The sequence below is a fragment of the Gymnogyps californianus genome, chromosome 8, assembly GCF_018139145.2.
Source record: "Gymnogyps californianus isolate 813 chromosome 8, ASM1813914v2, whole genome shotgun sequence".
NCBI classification, from domain to species: domain Eukaryota; kingdom Metazoa; phylum Chordata; class Aves; order Accipitriformes; family Cathartidae; genus Gymnogyps; species Gymnogyps californianus.
Window position 1 is genome coordinate 5,562,013 of NC_059478.1, and position 18,924 is coordinate 5,580,936.

At 36.3% G+C, this 18,924-nt stretch overlaps 2 protein-coding genes across 4 annotated transcripts in view; one reads left to right on the top strand and one right to left on the bottom strand.

The window, feature by feature from the left end:
- RALGPS2 (Ral GEF with PH domain and SH3 binding motif 2) overlaps positions 1-18,924 on the top strand; it is a 128,572-nt gene that overhangs the window by 65,917 nt on the left and 43,731 nt on the right. The window lies entirely within an intron of this gene.
- On the bottom strand, positions 1,796-11,541 carry ANGPTL1 (angiopoietin like 1). Its single transcript, XM_050901454.1, has 4 exons — positions 10,701-11,541; positions 5,511-5,704; positions 3,001-3,271; positions 1,796-1,983 (listed from the first exon to the last, which is right to left on the bottom strand). Exons 1-4 carry the CDS (start codon positions 11,524-11,526, stop codon positions 1,796-1,798), a joined length of 1,479 nt encoding a protein of 492 aa, XP_050757411.1. The 5' UTR covers positions 11,527-11,541.

The following is an 18,924-nucleotide window of genomic DNA, read 5'->3' on the forward strand; positions in this document are numbered from 1 at the left end:
TGTAACCTTAAACATTTGTGTCAGTTAAAATTCTTGGAATTTAGGAATGGAATATGCTGGACCTGATTCCCCACCTACCCACTCACTCCCGCCAACCCCAATTAAATATTGTTGAAACTTGTTGGCTTTGATCTCTGACCAAAGGTTTAACTACAACCCTTGCAGCCATATATTATCAATGAAGCTTTATCTACTCCAGAGAATGTGTTTTGAAAGCAGAATGCTATAGCATTTGCATAGCAATTGATATCGACTAATTTAACATAACAATAATATTAGATTATTCTTCTAGCTATTAGGGTTTCTTATGTTAAATAGGGGCAAAGTTCCTTAAAATCCTGAAGGCACATATGAGGTGCCAAACAAATACATTGGTTGCAGTTCAGAACAGCATATTTAGTTTTTGTGTGATATCAGATTAAATTAGGTAAGCTGTGTGGCTAAGTACAATTATTAAATAATTTTGTATACTAGGAAGAAAGCTTTAGTTTTGGAGACTCTGGTGCCTAAAGTGAACATTTTGTTGTTTCCGATTTTGGAAGTATCTTGTTTTGATGCAGTATGTTGTATGGCTTTTGTTAAAGGTTGGAAAAGTATTTTCTAATTAATTTCTTAAATTACATATTAATTCCAGTGGAAATCTGATATCTAGAATGTAGAAAACTTAATACAGACAGTATCAAAAGTTGTATACAGGTAGAGGAAGGGAAATGTGTATGTCATAAGAGCAGTCCAAGTTTGGGGTGGCAAGGAGAATAGACTCAGAGCTGATTTCTAATCCTTGTTTTACTATGTCAGCAGAAAGCTGTTGGACGAAAACTTCTAATATTCAGAGACTTGGTCCTTCTCTAAATTAGTATGTGCGAACACTCGCTCAGACCTCATCACTCCTAATTGGAGCAGGGGAGGGGTGTCCAAGTGTCAAGTCATTATTTTAATATCAGGACTTTTCTTTTGCCATTTAAGTTCAAAGTATCAAGAAATATATTTGTTCAGTTAGGATGCTTGAATACGGAGGTTGAAAGGAAAAAAAATACCGAGCAATTTGGTCATCTTAAGTTTATCAATAATTTCATACGATTATTTTTCTTTTCTTACGTTAGGAACTTTTTGCCTGAGTGTTTTACAGAAGGTAGGATATGTAGATCTTAAGGAATTGTCTACACCACTAAGAAATTTTATGTTTAATTCATCACTTCATTTTGAAATAATTATTTGTTGCAAAAATCTCTCTCTGCTAGCAAAGCTAGAATGTCTTCAATTTTTTGTGTAGCTTCTTGGAGTAAATCTTAAACAGTAATAGGAAGTCAGATTTTCATTGAAAGTAATACCAACATTTTTAAATAAATTGTTAAATAACTAATCAATTTTCACATTAAAGCAAGACAATGTCATTTCACATATTTACATTTAAGAGTTGAGCTAACCTGAAAAAGCATAAGCTTTTTAAGTGAAAAAGCTTATATCTTGTCATATATCTGGAATTTTTTACCAGCTTTAATGACTGTTTACATAAAGTATGTTGGACTTGAACAAGATAAATATGCTTTGCAAGCACAAACATCTGCTTTTGTGAATGTGTGTTTAAAAAAACACCGTCTGTCACAGTAGAAAAGGTTTCTAAAAAAAGGAGAGGGGAACACAACAGGGAAAAAAAGACAGGAAAACTGTAGACCTGCTTTTTGCAGGGGCAGATTGTGCAAAATAATGATAAAAAAGTAATATTTTATTTTTCTGGGACTCAAGCGCTGAGAAGTTTATACATGATCACTTGAGCACTGTGGGATTTTCCTCCTCAGTCTATAGGTCTGATCATCATTTGAACTGCTTTCAAGGAGTAGGAACCTCCCCGGTACTCAGCCCAAAATATTCCATCCTGATACTTGCTCCTGTAGTGGCCTCCTCTGTACCACACCCCGTTAAGGTTAGAGTGGGCACACGCGTTGTACCACCAGCCGCCTTTGTGAAAATGAGCACAGTTTCCTGTGGAACAGAAAGAAATGGGTGAACTTCGACATTAAAGAAGAGAAATGGAGATTAGCAAACACTTGCATATTCTGGCTTATTCTTAGAGGGAACTTTGAAGTGCTTCATAGCCTGTTGTGGTCATATCAATTGCTGCTTCTGCCTGAATTATAAATTCTATTGTAACAGCAACCATTGCCTGGAGGGGGGATTATTGACACGGTTTTTAATGTGACAGCTGAAAACTAAGGAGATCTGCTCTTCTCAGACTACCAGCAGTGCTTGTCCGTGAGCTAACATTCAAGGAACTCGGATTATGTACTGTTTAGAAATACTTCAGTGGAAGCAATGTGAGTTGATACAGTCCCAAGCAGCACGCAGGGCCACAGTTCCACAAAGAGTTGCTTGTAACTTGTGTATTTACTGTTACAGGCTTGCTTAAGGGTTTGCAAGATTTGTCCAGCTTTATGGTTATTGACAGCTGAGAAAAAGCAGTTGAAGTATTACACTCTCCAACCTTTCTTTTACCGCTAAGGCTTTAAGGGGAAAGCTGGAGGAAGAGAGTGGAAATGAACAAAAAAGTGTCCTTTAAGGAGAACGAAACAAAGTGATCTGCCCGTTTCTCACGTATTGGTACATAACTAAGCCTGTGCACAATTGCAGTTCCTTTCATGCTGTTCAGAGGCTTTAGTTCATGGTGATTGTTGTTATGTGGCCACAGCACTAATCTGAGAAATTGCCTGGACGGGTATTCTGACTGCAGAGAGTCACATGCAAGTGATAAGGATGTCACTGAGCTAAATATAAAGCTTGCTCAGGTGTGCCTGCAATGAGGGTAATAGAATTTGAATTTCTGACAGGGCTTGAAGGGGGCCCTGTCAACGTGATTTTTATCGTTATCGATTTGAAGCATCTTTCAATAGAATTGTTTTATCAGAATTTACATACTTACTTTGTACTAATTCTTTTTTTAAAGGTGATATCACTAATGGAATCTACTGTATTCACTTCTCACATACTTACTAGTTTCCTTACCTGAATACATATCTCTGTCTCTGTCCAGTGTTGTAAATTGCTTGCCATTATGCCATATCATGGAATCGCCTGCGTTTCCTTGGTATGTTCCTAAGCGTAGCCTGTAGAATTCGCTTTCAGGCTCCAGGCGGAAACTGCTGTATTCTGCATAGACTTTCTTATTGCTCCAGTCCTCTAACTCAATCAATAGTCTGTAATTATCCTGATTGGTAAGCATGTAAATATTTTCTAGTCCCAGCCAGTACTCTCCATCAATGTTTCCAAAACCTTTCTGTACAAAAGAAGATCAGAAGGTGATGTTAGCTAAGTTTTTTCTTGTCAAAGCACTCATCATCATCAGTATTATAAACCAGTGGAACTTGGGTACTGAAAGCCTTTAAGCTTCTGAATGACTGCTCAGCCCATGCATTTAAATGCTTCATTTTGCTGCACTTGGCCATTTACTCAGTTGGACTGCTAGGCACATGAGGTACTACCCGAATCAGTAAAGGTGGCAAAACTATCTGTTTTCTGTGATGCCCTCTTCTTTTTAAGATAAGGGGAGAGAGAATAGGGAAACTGAAACACTATATTTCTTGACAAAGCTAAGGGGATCTGTAGGAATGTATGAATAATGAAATTTAAGGGGGTATATTTCCAGGTTGGAAAAGGTATTTATGGATCAACGGTCTCAATGTTAAAGGTAAATAACTCTTTGTTGCCTTTTTAATGCAACTAGTGTGTTTTTTTTACTGTAAATTTAATCACATAATTCATCTGTGCTCTTTACTGGATTTATTAGAAATGAAATATAAAGACATCTTTCCTTTCAGATCACAGACTACCAGTACGGTAGCTGTGAAGTGATATTTCGTATCTGCTGTTTCCTGTCCCTGAGTAAACCAGTGTTGTTAATGTTTGGTGTTGCAGCTAAAGTAGGTATGTCACCCACCATAGCTATCCGTTATGATTTCTAGTTTTGAGGTCTTCCTACCCTCCTTCTCAGGCCGTTGATTATGTAGGACCTACAGTTAATTTCCTGCTTCGAATCACTTTCTGGGGAGGTCTCTCTCCAGTAGATAAACAGTCTAGGCTCCTAACTTAAGCTGCAGTTTCACAAGTGGCTTAAGTTGATCTAGCATCATGCTGCTGCCAAAAATGGTAGCGGTGCTTTTCTCCTGGCTCATGGCCACATTTGCAGTACTTCCCTTGCGTCAACATTGTAGCTGTGCAGCCACACAGAGATCGGGAAGGAAGTAGAAATGTGGGCATGGGAGACAGCTCTCTTGTCAGTGGTGCGGGCTTTAGTTTAAAGCCAGTCACAGAGGTGCACCTTCAAGTACTTGAAGTTAGGTAATAGGAATACCATCTTCAGCCACTGGAATTTAATGAGAAATCTCTTGGGTGCAAATTTGCCCAAGCTTGAGCCAGTATTAGGCACCAGTTATAACTGCGTTATAACATTAAAAAAAAAAAAAAACCAACCCAAAAACCAACCACCGACTTTTCTGAGAAGTAAAGACTTTGAATAACTGCTACTAAGGAATGATTAACATTTGAATCATTAAATTCCAAGAATGCAAAAAGTGAAAATCTTCGTCATAATTTTTTGTCATTTCCTTTGTATATATGATATTATTTTTAGATTACTGATTGAGTGGCTCAGTTCTCTCTTCAGATACAATGCACATGGCAATTGTAGATCCGTTTAAAGTGAGCGCAGCATCATAGGGAAAAACCGTGTCCTATATGTATGAAGTCAGCACATTATTATTATTTAAAAAACCCAACCAAATGGATTTTCAAATTGCCTGTCTAGCATGTAATTACTCCAAAGCAATATGAGTTTGTCATCCTAGGCATTATGCTTGCTAGTGCATAATATCGCAATAACACACAAGAATGTGTTTCCCTTCATCAGGCCTACATCTTCAGATTTCTAACCTAATTTTAAAGGTAGAAATTATTTCCTTAAATTCATTATTAGGAATGTTTTTAAGTTGAGGCCCTGATCCTGCAAATCTGTTAATGTGCTTAAATGAATAATTCCACTGGCTGAGATTGCTTATTCATAAGGGAGACAATTAAGCTTTTCAAGTACTTACTGTAGTTCTCTGTGTTAATAAAAATCATGTGTTTAGTTAGGTCTTGCTAATAAATGACTTCCCAGTCACTGTCTAGAATAACGTGTCTCCCCAGTTGTTGTGTTGTGCATTACAAATGCAGGCTGTTTCAGACAATAAGTTAGTTCATACAAAGTTAAATAATGTCTTGAGTGAAATAGGACATTCCCACTGAAATTTGTTTGCCTCTGAGGGATGACCACTCTTGTCAATTATCTTTGGTCATAAAATTAATTTCACTGTTTAACTTAAGCAGCTATCTATTCCAACTCCTCAGTGTTTATCATTCAGTACAACCATTTGCAATGAAGAACTGCATTGGAAATGTTCGCACCATCTTGATTGCGACAGATAATGTCACTGCCGCACTGAAGTGAAGCAGCTGATTTTCTGCGTTCCAGAATTTACCTTGTAACTGTCCCAGTTCCTGAAAAAGTTGACAGATCCATCTGTCCTCTTCTGAATAACTGCCCATCCTCCAGGGTCCAGGCTGTTCTCACACCATAGTTGCATTGGCTCATTACTATTTTCGGGTTTGATCATATAAATCCCGCTGTTGGAATGCCCAGCTTCCTTGGCTTGTTGGCAGTCTTTGAATGGACCTTTTTGAAAAGAAATACTGTAAGCATTCAAGCTTGGCTATGCAGTGCACATTGTTCAAGAATATTTTGTAATGGTAATGGAAAGTCAGTATTTCAATTAAGGTAAAACTACCATGGAAAACAGTGTAAAAAGTTACTGTCTTAGATTAATTGTGTATATATAAATAAATATGTCAATATCCTATATATTTTTTTAAACAAACACTTCATTTTGCTAAACAGATAATAGGGTTTGGTTACCAACACCCAGTTTTTAACTTTGACTACTGTGTCAAAGATTTATACTCTGACTCTTGATATTCAAGATGTGCATTATGATTTTCATTAGCTGTTTTCTCCTGTACCACTGTTACAAAAGGTAGACATCCATTTACTTCATTGTCCTAGTGCACCCATTTGAAACTGGTGGAAGTTTAAAACAAAGCAAAACAAACCAAAGACACCCAAACAATCCCCACACACACACCTGAATACAAAAATAGTTTGAAAACTGCTGTAAGAAGTATTTACTGCCAAAGTCTACAGACATGGAGTTTAGTGAAAGAGTATTCTTACACTGCATAACTTTTTTGCCTTTATGTACTTACCCAGTTCTAGGATCAGGCTGTTAACTGTGGATAGGAATCTTTTTAAGTTTCATGTGTCATCCTAGTGTGATACGTGTAGATGGATACTGATGAAGAAAATATGCCAGCAATGGAGAAGGACTTTTGAGCAGCTAAAAGGGCTCACATACTTGTTTTCAGGGCTGTGATTCTACAAAAATGCTGTTGCTGTTGACAGTGCTGCTTGAAAGCTCTATTTTAGACCATGTGAATAGTGGTTTTACAAATACTACTTACAGAATAGCAGCTGCTTGCTCTGTAAGAAGCACACAGCTTACATATCTCTGAAAACTTTGCCTAGTTTGCCTTTCAATTTTTGGTAATATTTTTATTTTCTACTTTTTAGAAAAGGATTTATGTGTCATTACTTCAGTTGATTTAGAGAGACTGGTTATTTACTAATGAAAAGCAGGATATGTTCTGATGGCTAGTTAGTGGTGGGTGCCCTAAATATATTTGAAAACTCATACTCAGTAAATCTGAAAGTAAATTATCTACAGCTTTCCTCTCATTTTAGAAGGCTCATTTTCTCAAATCTACTTGGAAGTTCAGAGAAAACTCATCAGTCACAGAAGAAGCTAATGTGCAAAGAAGCATAGAAGACGGTCGTTGAGGTTATTCTTTAATCAAAAGTAGAGGTCGAGTGAAAGTGACCTTCATTGCAGATTAAGGTTGCGTGACAAAAGCAAATTGAAAGTGGTCCTTTTTTTAGATTTTAAAGCAGTAGTTGCCAGTTGGATAAGTGTGTAATTAGCAAGAAATTAATAAAGCATTTCATATTAATTAGAGTGCAAAAAGCTTGTCTATCTAATGAAGGTGACTACTTGGAGCTTCTGGCTGTGACAGTGCTACCAAGAATGCTGCAGACATTGAGCCGTCGTTGTAAGTACTGCTGCATACTGTACTGTCAGTATCTGACGATGTTTTTGTCGTTCTTGCAGTGCATGCAGTAGTAGCTTAGGAAAGAAATACTGTAGCTGTGGTATATGAGTGCTTTTTCTCTTATTTACAATTAAAATTTCCATGTAGACTGTGCACATTGCAAAGTTTGTCCAGTGGATAGATAATTTCCGGGGCTAAGTTGGGTCTCATTCCCTTTCCTTGAACTGTCTAAAGTAAATTTGGGTGCTGTACAACTGAACAGGGAGGTTGTTCTAGAAGTATTATTGTAAAGCAATTATTGCATTAGAAAAAGTGTAAACAGACAAGTAGTATTTTTTGTAATGTTAATTGAATATTAAGAATAGCTCAGTTAGGTCTGCTGTGTATTATTTCACGTGATTTCTACTGGAGGAGGAATTGAGCACCCAAGCAGATGTTCAGAGTGGTTTTAAGTAGCTTTTAAGGCAGACAGAATTGTACTAGTCTGTTCATATAATACACTTTGATCACTTCTGAAATTCAGCTGGCATTAAGGTCACAGGATGCAACTTGTCTGCTTTTTGATGCTCAGATTTGTCTATGTGCTTATCGTAAGTTAATGTTGTAGTAGAGATAACAGACTTCTGCTCTTTGTGTAAGGAAATCCAACCAATCCCGTAACTTTTGGTGTATAGCCTTGAATCTTTTTTGAGAATTGTTTTAAGTTCACGGTATAAGAACTGATCCATTTCTTGTTCAGTGAAAATGCTGAGATTTGTGAAACAGTGTAAGATTCTCCACAGTGCTGGCGTGAGTGGAGGCTCTGGCTAATGAAAAAAGCATAATTATTCTGTTTGAAATCTTCTTATCTATGTAAGGAATAAGTATCTCATGCATATCTAGTCTTTTGTAACAGTCTGTGTACACTAACTTGTTGAGACAATTAGTTATAAGTTAGAAATACTCTGAGAAGATGATCTGTTAAATATTTCACTTCTAAAATTGTGGTTTAGATGTATGATTTAGTACAGATCATATTCTATTGTAAATTAGATGTAGTAGAGAAGGAAAGTGATGAAATATTTTAAGTTGGAAGCTTAATAAAATGATGGCTGAATCCTATTTTAAGATGCCAAATGTTATCTGGAGTGGATGATACAGAAGCCATGCTTGTGTAAGCTTCCTATAGAGGATTTTTTTGGGCAATAGTAGAGCAAAATTCCAAAATAAAACTGAGAGGTATTAGCAGCTGGGGGGGTGGGGTGGGAGTGGGGGTGTAATTTTCAAGTACTCTGTCTACTTGAAGCTACTTTTTGCAACATAGTGGCAGTAAAATTTGGGGACACTGGTTATTATTCCAAGGATTAAGATAATTGTGAAAGCTATAATTCACAGGAACTTTATTCTTCCTCAATTTTTAGAGCAATTTTAATACAAATTAACCAAAATACTCCTGAGAAAATACGATCTCATCCTTCTGTTCCCCATATATTTTGAATTTTACTCTCCACCCACAATGTTAAGATGCACATTGACCCTTCTGTAAACTTCCACTGCGTGCCAAGTATGTTAGGTACAACTTCATCAGATACAGTAGGAGAAACTTCCTACTTGTTTGCCAGTTGTTTACTCTGTCATAACCAAGTCTTTGGCAGGCCTGTTTCTAAATGGGACTGTTTGGTTTTCATTGGTCTTTTTTGACATCTTATACATTATAAATAGTCATGATCTTTTAACTGGAAAGTTCATTTTTCTATGACATAGACAATTTTGGTTCTGTGCACCATTAAATATGCGTACATTAATTCAAAAAATCAGAGATAACAACTGGGGTTTGTGTTGCAATTTAGAAGTGTTGGTTTTGATGATTGATGCTCTACCAGCTGTAGCAGTTCTCAACTCTCATTTTCCCAAGGCACTGCAAGAAACACTTAAACTTCAAACTCAAGGATCTAGTATTAAATAAAGGAAGTTCAATAGTGTTAAAATAAATTTCCTAAGATTTCTTTGTGTTCCCTTGCAAAAATGAATTCAAACTTGGAACTTTTAGGGGTAAAGGGGTTAGTGAAAACCATGGTAGATAATTTAGAGGAAAATATTTAGTGCTGTTGCTTCATTTTGTATGTACAGCAGGCATGTATTGAGAGAGAAAAAGATGCATTTATAACAAAACCTTGAAGCATGGGCTTTCTGGGAAACAGGAAGTCGCTGTTTTTTAGAATTATACTTTTGCTGTCTGACCAGACATTAATGTAATGCATTTATATTAGCTGTTTTCTTTGTGTTATGATGTGCAATTTAAATTCTCATGACATCTGGCATTTTACTTGGGCTTGTGCCTGAATTTTCTGCAGACCCTGAATAAAAATAGTTGTTCTTTACATCAGCAGCTAGTTGTTTGTAATGCTGTAGAACAGTCACAAATAAATGTTTGTCTTCATCTTAGGAACCAAGTTGAACTTCCAACTGTGACTAAAGGCAATTTGAAAGCAAAAAAACCTCCAACCAAACCTTTTTGCTCTGCAAGCTAACAGAAGCCAAGAGCAAGCGCTTGCATGGATGCCTGAGAAAAACTTGTTTTTCTGAATCCTTAAAATTTTTTTATCGCTATTCTGTCAAAATTTTAATGAAGTGAGAATCATGGTAGAATTCAGGACAGCTCAGAGGTAGTTAATTTTCTTGTCACTAGTTTTGTTTCTAGTGATAAATGAATTTATCTAATGACCTGAAGAATGTGACACATGAAGATGTGATACAGTCTCCTGAATGTATTTTCATAATGTTTGTGGTATTAGTTTAACTTGCCATCCCCTACTGACATCAGATTACTGGGAATGTAGTTACTCATTTTAAATTTTCAAAGCTGAGTGCATCTAATTGTATCCAGCCTTGATTCAATTATCCTTTCAAACTTATCTTACTCTCTTGAATATTTCAACCACTTAGAGACTTATTGCACAACTGTGTTGGTGGATTTAGATGTTCATTTTAAAGCAGCTCAGAATAGGAGGAGTAAAATTCTTCTAGCAGCATTAACTTCTGGCAAATGTATATGTGTAAGTATAAAGGACAACTACTTAAAATTACGTCATTTTTTAAGATGAATTAGCTTCTCTTTTTCACCATTGCCAGTTACTGTAACATGTAGCTGGTCGGCATCTTCAGAGAAACAGGGCTAAATACTAGAAAGTGTATGCTAATATTGAATTTTCATTCCCATAACTCTAACCCAGCTGGAGACAGAAAGCCCAATACTTTGTGACTCAGAGGCGTAAATTCTTCAGATTTTAATTTCTGAGTATCAACTATTTCAACAAATTCCTCTTATGCAGCTATAGCTTAAGAATTAGACTATTTGGCAAACTAAAGCTTTCCTTGGCGGGGGAGGGAGGGACGGAGAAACTCAGAATCAGGAGCAAGGGCTAGCTGTACCAGATACTTTAAATTCTTCATTCTATTTCTATAGCCAGGACAGTTTCCTTCTGAAATAGAGAAATCTCAGGTTAGATAAATAGTGATAGGTAACTCACCCTCATTAATTAAAGCCAGTGGTGGTACTCTGAAAGGACTCTTTGTAGGAGAAGTAGCTGGATCAGGTGGTGGCCTTACATCTCTGTCTCTAGGGTAACTGGGGTCTCGCTGTATCTCGTTACCTCCCAGAAGAACGGGCGTGTATGGCTGGCTGTTAGGAATGTGCTGTGGCACGACTTGAACAAGAGGTGGAGACCCATGGGTGTCCTGTCGTGAGAAGATTCTCAAGCACTGCTCTTCCAGCAGCGAGATAGTCACAGACTGATTATTTACAAGATCAGTTAGTGCTGCATATTTTACTTCAAGCTCTTTGTATTTTGTTGCCATCTTCAACATTTCTGTTGTAACATTGAGGACTTTGTTTTCCAGTTGGGAAAGCTCAAGTGAGTTATCGCGCTTTCGAATTATCTCATGCAAGAGTTGCATGTAGAGTTGGGTGACCCGAGAGTTCATGTTACGACTTTCTTTCCTCAGTAATTTTACTTCATTCACAATGTTTCCATCCACATCCACTACCAATTGCAAAATGTCAATCTCCCGCTTTTGCTTGGACAGCACATCCTTCAAGTTCTCTATGTCCATTCTTGTGACTTCGTCTTTTCTGTTACCAGTGCCTGGTGCATTAGTATTCACGCAAATTGGCCCTGTGATTTTTTGTTCCGGGACCAAGAATGTGTAACCACATTTCTTCCCTTCCTCTCCGCCGTCTGCTGAACGAGGGTGCCTCCGTTGGGATGTTTTATTAGGCGTAGATTGTTCTGTACAGCGCCCAATAGACAACAGCAGGAACAACAGTACACCCAAAGTCCATTTAAATATCTTCATTTTAAAGCAAGTATGATGACTGTCAGAAGAGACTATTGAACAGATAAAAGATAAAATCATTAAATTAGAGCCGTAACTAAGGCTCCTGTACTGCTTAAACTGCCTAAACTGATGGGTTTGCCATGGTTACATGTACGTAGACAAGTCTTTGGAATATGTTACTTGGAGTTAGATTCCATTAGATTAGCTTCAAAGAATAGTTTTCCATTTTGAGCAGCAAACCCTAAAATTTAGATACTGGGTTTAGTAGAAAAGTTGTTGCGATGGATAAATTTTCAGAAATAATGTTCTGCTTAGATTATGTATTATGCTTTCATTATTAATTTGACTGCTTAGATCTGTACTCACTACAATTAAATGCACAAGGTTATAGAACATACAGAGTGCTTGCAGAACATCTTCGTGGAAGGGAAGTAGGGAGACAGAGTGATAGTATTTTCAAAAATATATAAATTTTGGAATTTGGATTATATAAGCCTTTCTGGTCCTTTTAGCTTTATATATGTATATATAGATGTATAATTTGTTAAATACTATATATGTACCTATTCATATATACACACATTTTTCAAAGTTATATATACACAGATATGGTAGTGTCGTGGTTTAACCCCAGCCAGCAACTAAGCACCACGCGGCCGCTCGCTCACTCCTCCCTGCTTCCCAGTGGGATGGGGAGGAGAATCAGGAAAAAAAGTAAAACTCGTGGGTTGAGAGAAGAGCAGTTTAATAAATAAAGTAAAATAAAATATAATACTAACATCTAATACTAACAATAATAAAATATAATAATAATAATAGTTGTAATGAAAAGGAATGTAACAAAGAAAAGAGAGGGAAATAAAACCCAAGAAAAGACAAGTGATGCACAGTGCAGTTCCTCACCACCCGCTGACCGATGCCAGAGCCGCAATCCGCCCCTCCTGGCCAACTCCCCCCAGTTTATACACTGAGCATGACGTTCTATGGTATGGAATATCCCTTTGGCTAGTTCGGGTCAGCTGTCCTGACCATGCTCCCTCCCAGCTTCTTGTGCACCTGCTTGCTGGCAGAGCATGGGAAGCTGAAAAATCCTGAACTTAGCATAAGCACTACTTAGCAACAACTAAAACATCAGAGTGTTATCAACAGTACTCTCACACTAAATCCAAAACACAGCACTGTACCAGCTACTAAGAAGAAAATTAACTCTATCCTAGCTGAAAGCAGGACAAGTAGACTTGAAAAATACACACATATCTAACACTCTTTTTGGACATTAGTGTTAGGCAGGAGATTAGCATAAGATATTTGTCTTAAACATTGAAAATTACATAGTCAAGTAACTTCAAATTTGTAAGGAAAGCCTATAACGCTGTTTGCTCTGCATGTGTGTCCCTGCTTAGTTGCCTTTTGAGACGAACATTTAAAATTGTTGCCACGCTATTTTTGTATCTTTGAGAACATTTTTATCCAAGTAACACTGAAGTATCAGGTGTGTTATCACTATAAATACCATACTGAAGTGTTTCACCCTTTAAAGAAAATAATGTATTTCTTTTAACTTTGTGTAAAGAATTAAAATGCAGTGATAAAAATCCAAGAATGTTTTGAGACACCTGTTTTTTAACTTTATTTTTTAAATATTTGAGATGATAAACAAAGGTAGCACTTAAATTGGGGAAAAAAACTCCTTTTTCATGTTCTGTTTGCTTTGTCAAGCAGATCACTCTTCTTATCTCAGTTGTTGATCTGACTTTCCTTTCCAGACTACTACTAGTGGTTTTACAAGGCTTTGTACAGTGGCCTTTGTATAGTTACAAGGAGCAACAAAGTAAAACCAGAGAAAGCTCACTTTCATGCTCTTCCTGCCAAGTTCAAGTTTAAGTGGATTTGGCAATCCTGAAACAGTCACCCTGAAGGAGAAGCAGACCTGTGCTGCTTCCTTTACATTCACATTTACAAATGATAAGGTGGCTTTTGTGTCAGGTCACTTCTCCCAGTTCTGTCACTGGCTTTAATATAATTGCTAGAAATGATGTCTGCTCAACCTCAGAGTAAACATAGCAAGTCTTTATTTTTTGGCTTCACTAAGAGCAGTACTTACAAACTTCCAATCATGCTGTGCATGCAGTCAGGAATTATATCTAGGAATCTTGATCAAATGTTCCACTGTTGCCTAAAAAATAACTTCTTTGGCTGACAGTTGTATTGCAAGCCCTGCTTCTGGGAGGGGAAGAAAACACTTGCTTTTAACACATACTGAAAATCATTTCTTACACTACATAAATCGAAGGAGTACATAAAAGTTTGAGAAAGTTTATATTTAAAAAATTATTTCTGTATGTTTTACTGTTAGTATGTAGTAATAAGTATTTTGATGTCTACTAGTAAGTATTTTTTTCAAAGCCAGAACTTGGTTAAAAGTTTTGTTAATATTTCTTTGCTGAAAGTGTAACTTCTGTTTAAAAAAATTTTTTTTTTAAAAAGTAGGAAAAAGTATCACTTTTCTCCAGGGCTAGTTGTGTGTTTTTCTTTGGTAATTTCAGACATTTAAAATATTAATCACTTGAATAGTGCTCAGAGTTGTAAGTTCATTAGGTTAAATTTTCACATGAATCGTGGTAAACGCAAGGGAAACAGGTCTGTGTGTGGTTTCTAACTTGACAAGGATGAGCTGAACTAATTGTCTGAAGTTTGAAACCTCTTCACATCTCCTAAATTATTTTTCAGTACTTTTATGTTCAGTGTTTGTACATACAGGGAAAGTGACTTCATGGCATATGGTTAAGGATGGAGCCATAGTACACGTTCAGTATTTTACTATTTTCACAGTATATAATAGCTACTTCATAGTCCAAAAAGGTGAATAACACTTTAGTTCTTGGTAGTTTTTAAAGACCCTATACAGTTACTTAAATAATGAATGGCAGGGGGTTTTCCCCACAGCAGCACATTTTTTCCCTGAAATACATTAAAACTTAAATGAATCTTTCAAAACCAAACATTTTGCAATGCAGCCCACTTTCTGACCATGTATCTACTGCAGCCTGCTTTCCACATTTCTTTTGATATTATATGTGTTCATTTTGAACTTTTACACTTATGTGTTAGTTAGAGGTTCTGTGTCTATATATGTGCTGTCAGACCATAAAATGAATTAAATGGTCTAATACAGCAAAACCAAATGCAGCAGCTGCATAAGATTATGCCCTAGAACTTTGAAATAATTCAAACGTCTTGTATTAAACTGAGACATTCAGATAAGCAGGGATGAGTTCCTTCTGAGAATCTACCTGGTAGGCAACATATATGCTTCCATGGAAATTTTGATGTTGAAAAAAATTAAACATCTTATGATGTTGCTTGGAATGTTTGAGCAGCTTAATGCCTAACTTGTTATACAAGAATAGGTTCTGAGTAAGATATTTACCTGGAGTTTTAATCAGCTTAGAAGGAAATGAAAATACTGTTTCAGAAGTTTCCTGATGTTCTGGGCAAGCAGCTTAAAAAAATATAAACTGTTTATCCAAAATATTGCAGAATGATAGCCTAATATGTAAGACCTAAAAATGACAAATCATAGAGTTGGGAAATAGTTTTAGGGTTTTTTAATCAGACCCATTATGTCACAGATTCCCAGGTTTAGGTGTTTAGGTAGTGTCATAACTGTTATGAGATGAAGCGGTTGAGGCTCAGGGATCAGTTTAGACAGAACCACAGTCTCAAACCATTCCTGCAAGTCTGGAGTTGCTTGTAGTGAGTGGGGCTGCTGAAATACCTGAATGCAGACCTTGGAAAATAAGCAAGAGAGACCACGGTTACAGACCACATTGCTTTAAAATACGTTATTTAACTCTTTATGAATTGTCATGTTTTTTAAATTAGAATAGACTGTCACTTCACTTGGTTCTGTCGTGTTTCTGTGTCACCCAGTTTTGGGTCTCAGATTTCTGTAGAAGTTGTGTTACGTATGTTCTGGCATGCTGATGTTTTATTGCTTCTACAGGAGAAAATGTGCAGCTATTCATAGCAACACAAACTTCATCATCATCTTGTCAGAAATACTCAGAGCTGTGGATAGGGCTTCGATACCATTTTACATTTAATGCCATTCCTTTTCTTCTGGTTTCTTTCTTTTTCCAGACTGATCCCCATGCAAAAAAAACTTGTTTCCAAAATTAGTCTTTGATTTATTACTTTTAAAAGTATTTAAAGGAACAAAATTCCAATTTAAAAGAGCAAAATAAACCATTAACTACTATTTTTAACTTTCACTGAGAAACTACTGTAACATGGGCTGTGTTACCCCCCAAAATATTGTATCAGTTACAAATATTAGAGTTGCAGGGATGAGGAAGTGTGGAAGCTAGTATATATTTGGCATTTTTTTAACTTTCTACACAACAAACTATTTGTTCTTTGTTGTACTGCTGTGACTCTCAAGTTCACCAGGATGTAGAATTTGGAGACCCACAACACAAATTAGAATCTGTTCTTTCAGAGCTGGCGAAGACTGCTTCTCCCTGGGCAGTGTAGGTTGTTACGACTGAATGTAATGGAAGTGTTGCAGGTAAATGTGAATACAGGATTCCCTTTGTATGGAAAGCGCGGTATCAGTACATATCTTTATTCAGGATATTTATTAAAAGAATATGGTCAAATGATAAATACCAATGGTGCCCTCTCTTATAAACCTCCATTTATAAGCGTGTAAAACAGGAAGAGAAACAGACAGGGTTTTTTGAGAAAGTAAATGATAATACTGAGAATAAAGATCCTCTGAACATGGTACCAGTTAATCTGAAAGCTTTGTTATTGATGTTACACATACTTCATTTTCTGTTAAGCTTTGTCTAAGCAGCTAAACTCAATAGAACCATCTATGTTCCCATGTGTCTACACAGAATAAGTGGAGATTTTTGTGGGTTTTTTTAGCTTAAAACTGGGTCCATAACGTTAGAAGTAATACTGATGTGGGGAAAACACTCTTATTATAGAAGAAATGTTCACATGGATTTTTGATTTATCTGTGTACTTCAGTAAGTTACTTTCCCCTATATAAACAAGCGCTTTTCCAGCAGGTCACTCTGCCTCTGCTGAAATAACAGGATTACTTTCAATTGTATTGACTGGGATCCAGGAATAATACGTTCTTGGTTTTTGTTAGTCAGATACATGATGTATTGAGTCACAGAATTCTGCTGCTCTGAGATTAACGGGAATCTGATTCCTTTTAGGAAAGGCAATCTAAAAATCTTCAGGGGTTTTCGAAGTAGTCATTGAAAATGTATCACTTCTAAAAATTAGAGATTCTTAGAAATTCTCTGCAGAAGAGATTTGTAAATCTTGTCATACTAGATATTCTGAAAACACAGCAAAATATCATAAGATTTCCAGATTTTTTGGTGAAGTTTTTTTATGTGAGGGTTCCTTTACATTTGTTTGCAGCCATTGTGTGTGTTTGCACCATTTTAACAAGGAGGTACAATGGAGTGGTGCATTTTGCATTTGGAAATGTGTTATTTAGGGGCTCCAGAATTCTCTGTAAAACAGATACTGAAGACATTAAGCATCTAGTGATGTTTGCTATAGGAAATTTTGCTTCATTCATTGGTGTATAAATTTTAAGGACCAGACTAATAGGGCATGTTACAAAAACCAAACTAAGCCCACTAAAACAATAATTAAGACCTGATAAAGCCATGTAGTTGCTGGCAAAAGTTTAAAGGTTCAGAACTTCCATTCTTTGAAGTAAATTTCTGTAAAACTTTAAATGGCATATTTTTCCATCATACTTCAGATCATTCTTGTGGCAACAGCATAATATTAGTATTCCATTATTTGTTTTAAAGTAAACATTTCAAAATTTGAACTCTAAAGTTGGAAGTCGGCAAAGGAGAGAGAGTTAAAACCTTGCACAGAGCCAGTTTATTGCTTTAAAATTATTGACTCAGCTGTTTTCATTTGTGAAAGATTTAGGAATTCTTCTAAGCAGTGTAAATCAAAACCTTGGCTAATCGTGAATGAATGGAGACTGGTGTCCAAAGCACACAATGTAGGCTTCAAATGGGGTTTTTTTGTTGTTGTTTAGATTGTTCTCTTTAATATGTAAAGAAGCACAAAAGGATAGTAAGAAAAAGGGCTCAAGAACTTGGAAAGGATCCATCTTTCTTGTTTGTCAAGACTGCTTCAGACTTCTTTCCTCCCATAGCTACTAAATCTTAATTAAGTTTGCTTTCTGTAACACTTTGTCTCTTCTTTTAGCATCACCCCCTTCATTCTCTCTTAATGTGTCAGACATTTCTGAGAGTTTGTTAATACAAATACGTAATTTAAATTCTTTTCCATTGTTCTGGATTATTTACCGTATTTTAATTTCCAAGTCAGCTTGAAGAAAGGCAAAAAGTAGAAAATTATGTATTAGCAACTCTTTTTTGGTTTTTTATCTGTACTTTTGTCTTCTGTTTGTAAACAACTTTCTTGTTTTAATCGTTGACTTGCAACTGCATCCTTCCCCCTCCCTCCCTCCCCCAAGGAAGAACTGTAACAAAACCCTCTATTTTCCACTTAATGTAGTATTGCCTTGTATGTTGCATTTCATGTTTATGAAATGAATCTTTATTTAGAAACAAACTGCTGTTCAATTGAGGTACAATTAACTTCCCCATCGTTCCACAGATTGTTAAAGGAAGGGATTAATGCCTGTTGCAGCAATGTCTTTGGATTTTCAGCTGCACAGTTGTTTGTGCTACAGACTTGATTATATTTTGAATCAATGTATGACTCGGGTTTCTTGGTTGGTTGTACAACTCGGACTACTTCTACTGCTCAGAAGTTCCATAGATAAAAATTTAGTTGAAACAATATACAATGATTGCTACTTACAGATGTGCATTGATTTACTTGGGATTTTTTACAGTGGTTTTATTGAGGTATCCATTTTCTAGTTCTAGTAATGCTAGGTCTATGCTCTGGTGTTGGGTGAAATCCAGCTTCCCTGAAATCGATAGGATTTTTGGCTCTTGCTTTCTGGTAGGATCAGAATTTCACATTAATAAGTTCACAATACCCAAATTACATGCTTAGCAAAGAATCTGGTCATACTAATTTTCTGTAACTGTAGATAACAAAATCTACAGAGGATTTTACAGCTAAACAACTGAAAATTGTTCATCCTTACAACTGGAATGAGTTAGTCTCTGCTCTTATGCAGAGTCCTTTTTAATTCTTTCCAAGTTTCCAAAGTCTACCAAATGCCACAAAAGTGAGTTTTATATTTTAGCTGTCAAACTTTTCTCAATCTGAGAGATGCGTTTCTTCACAATTGTATGTTGAGGGAGATGTATGTAGAGTTCACAAATAGCCAAAATTAAGCTTGCAAGTAAGAATAACTTTAAAACTTACCAAGAAAAAAAA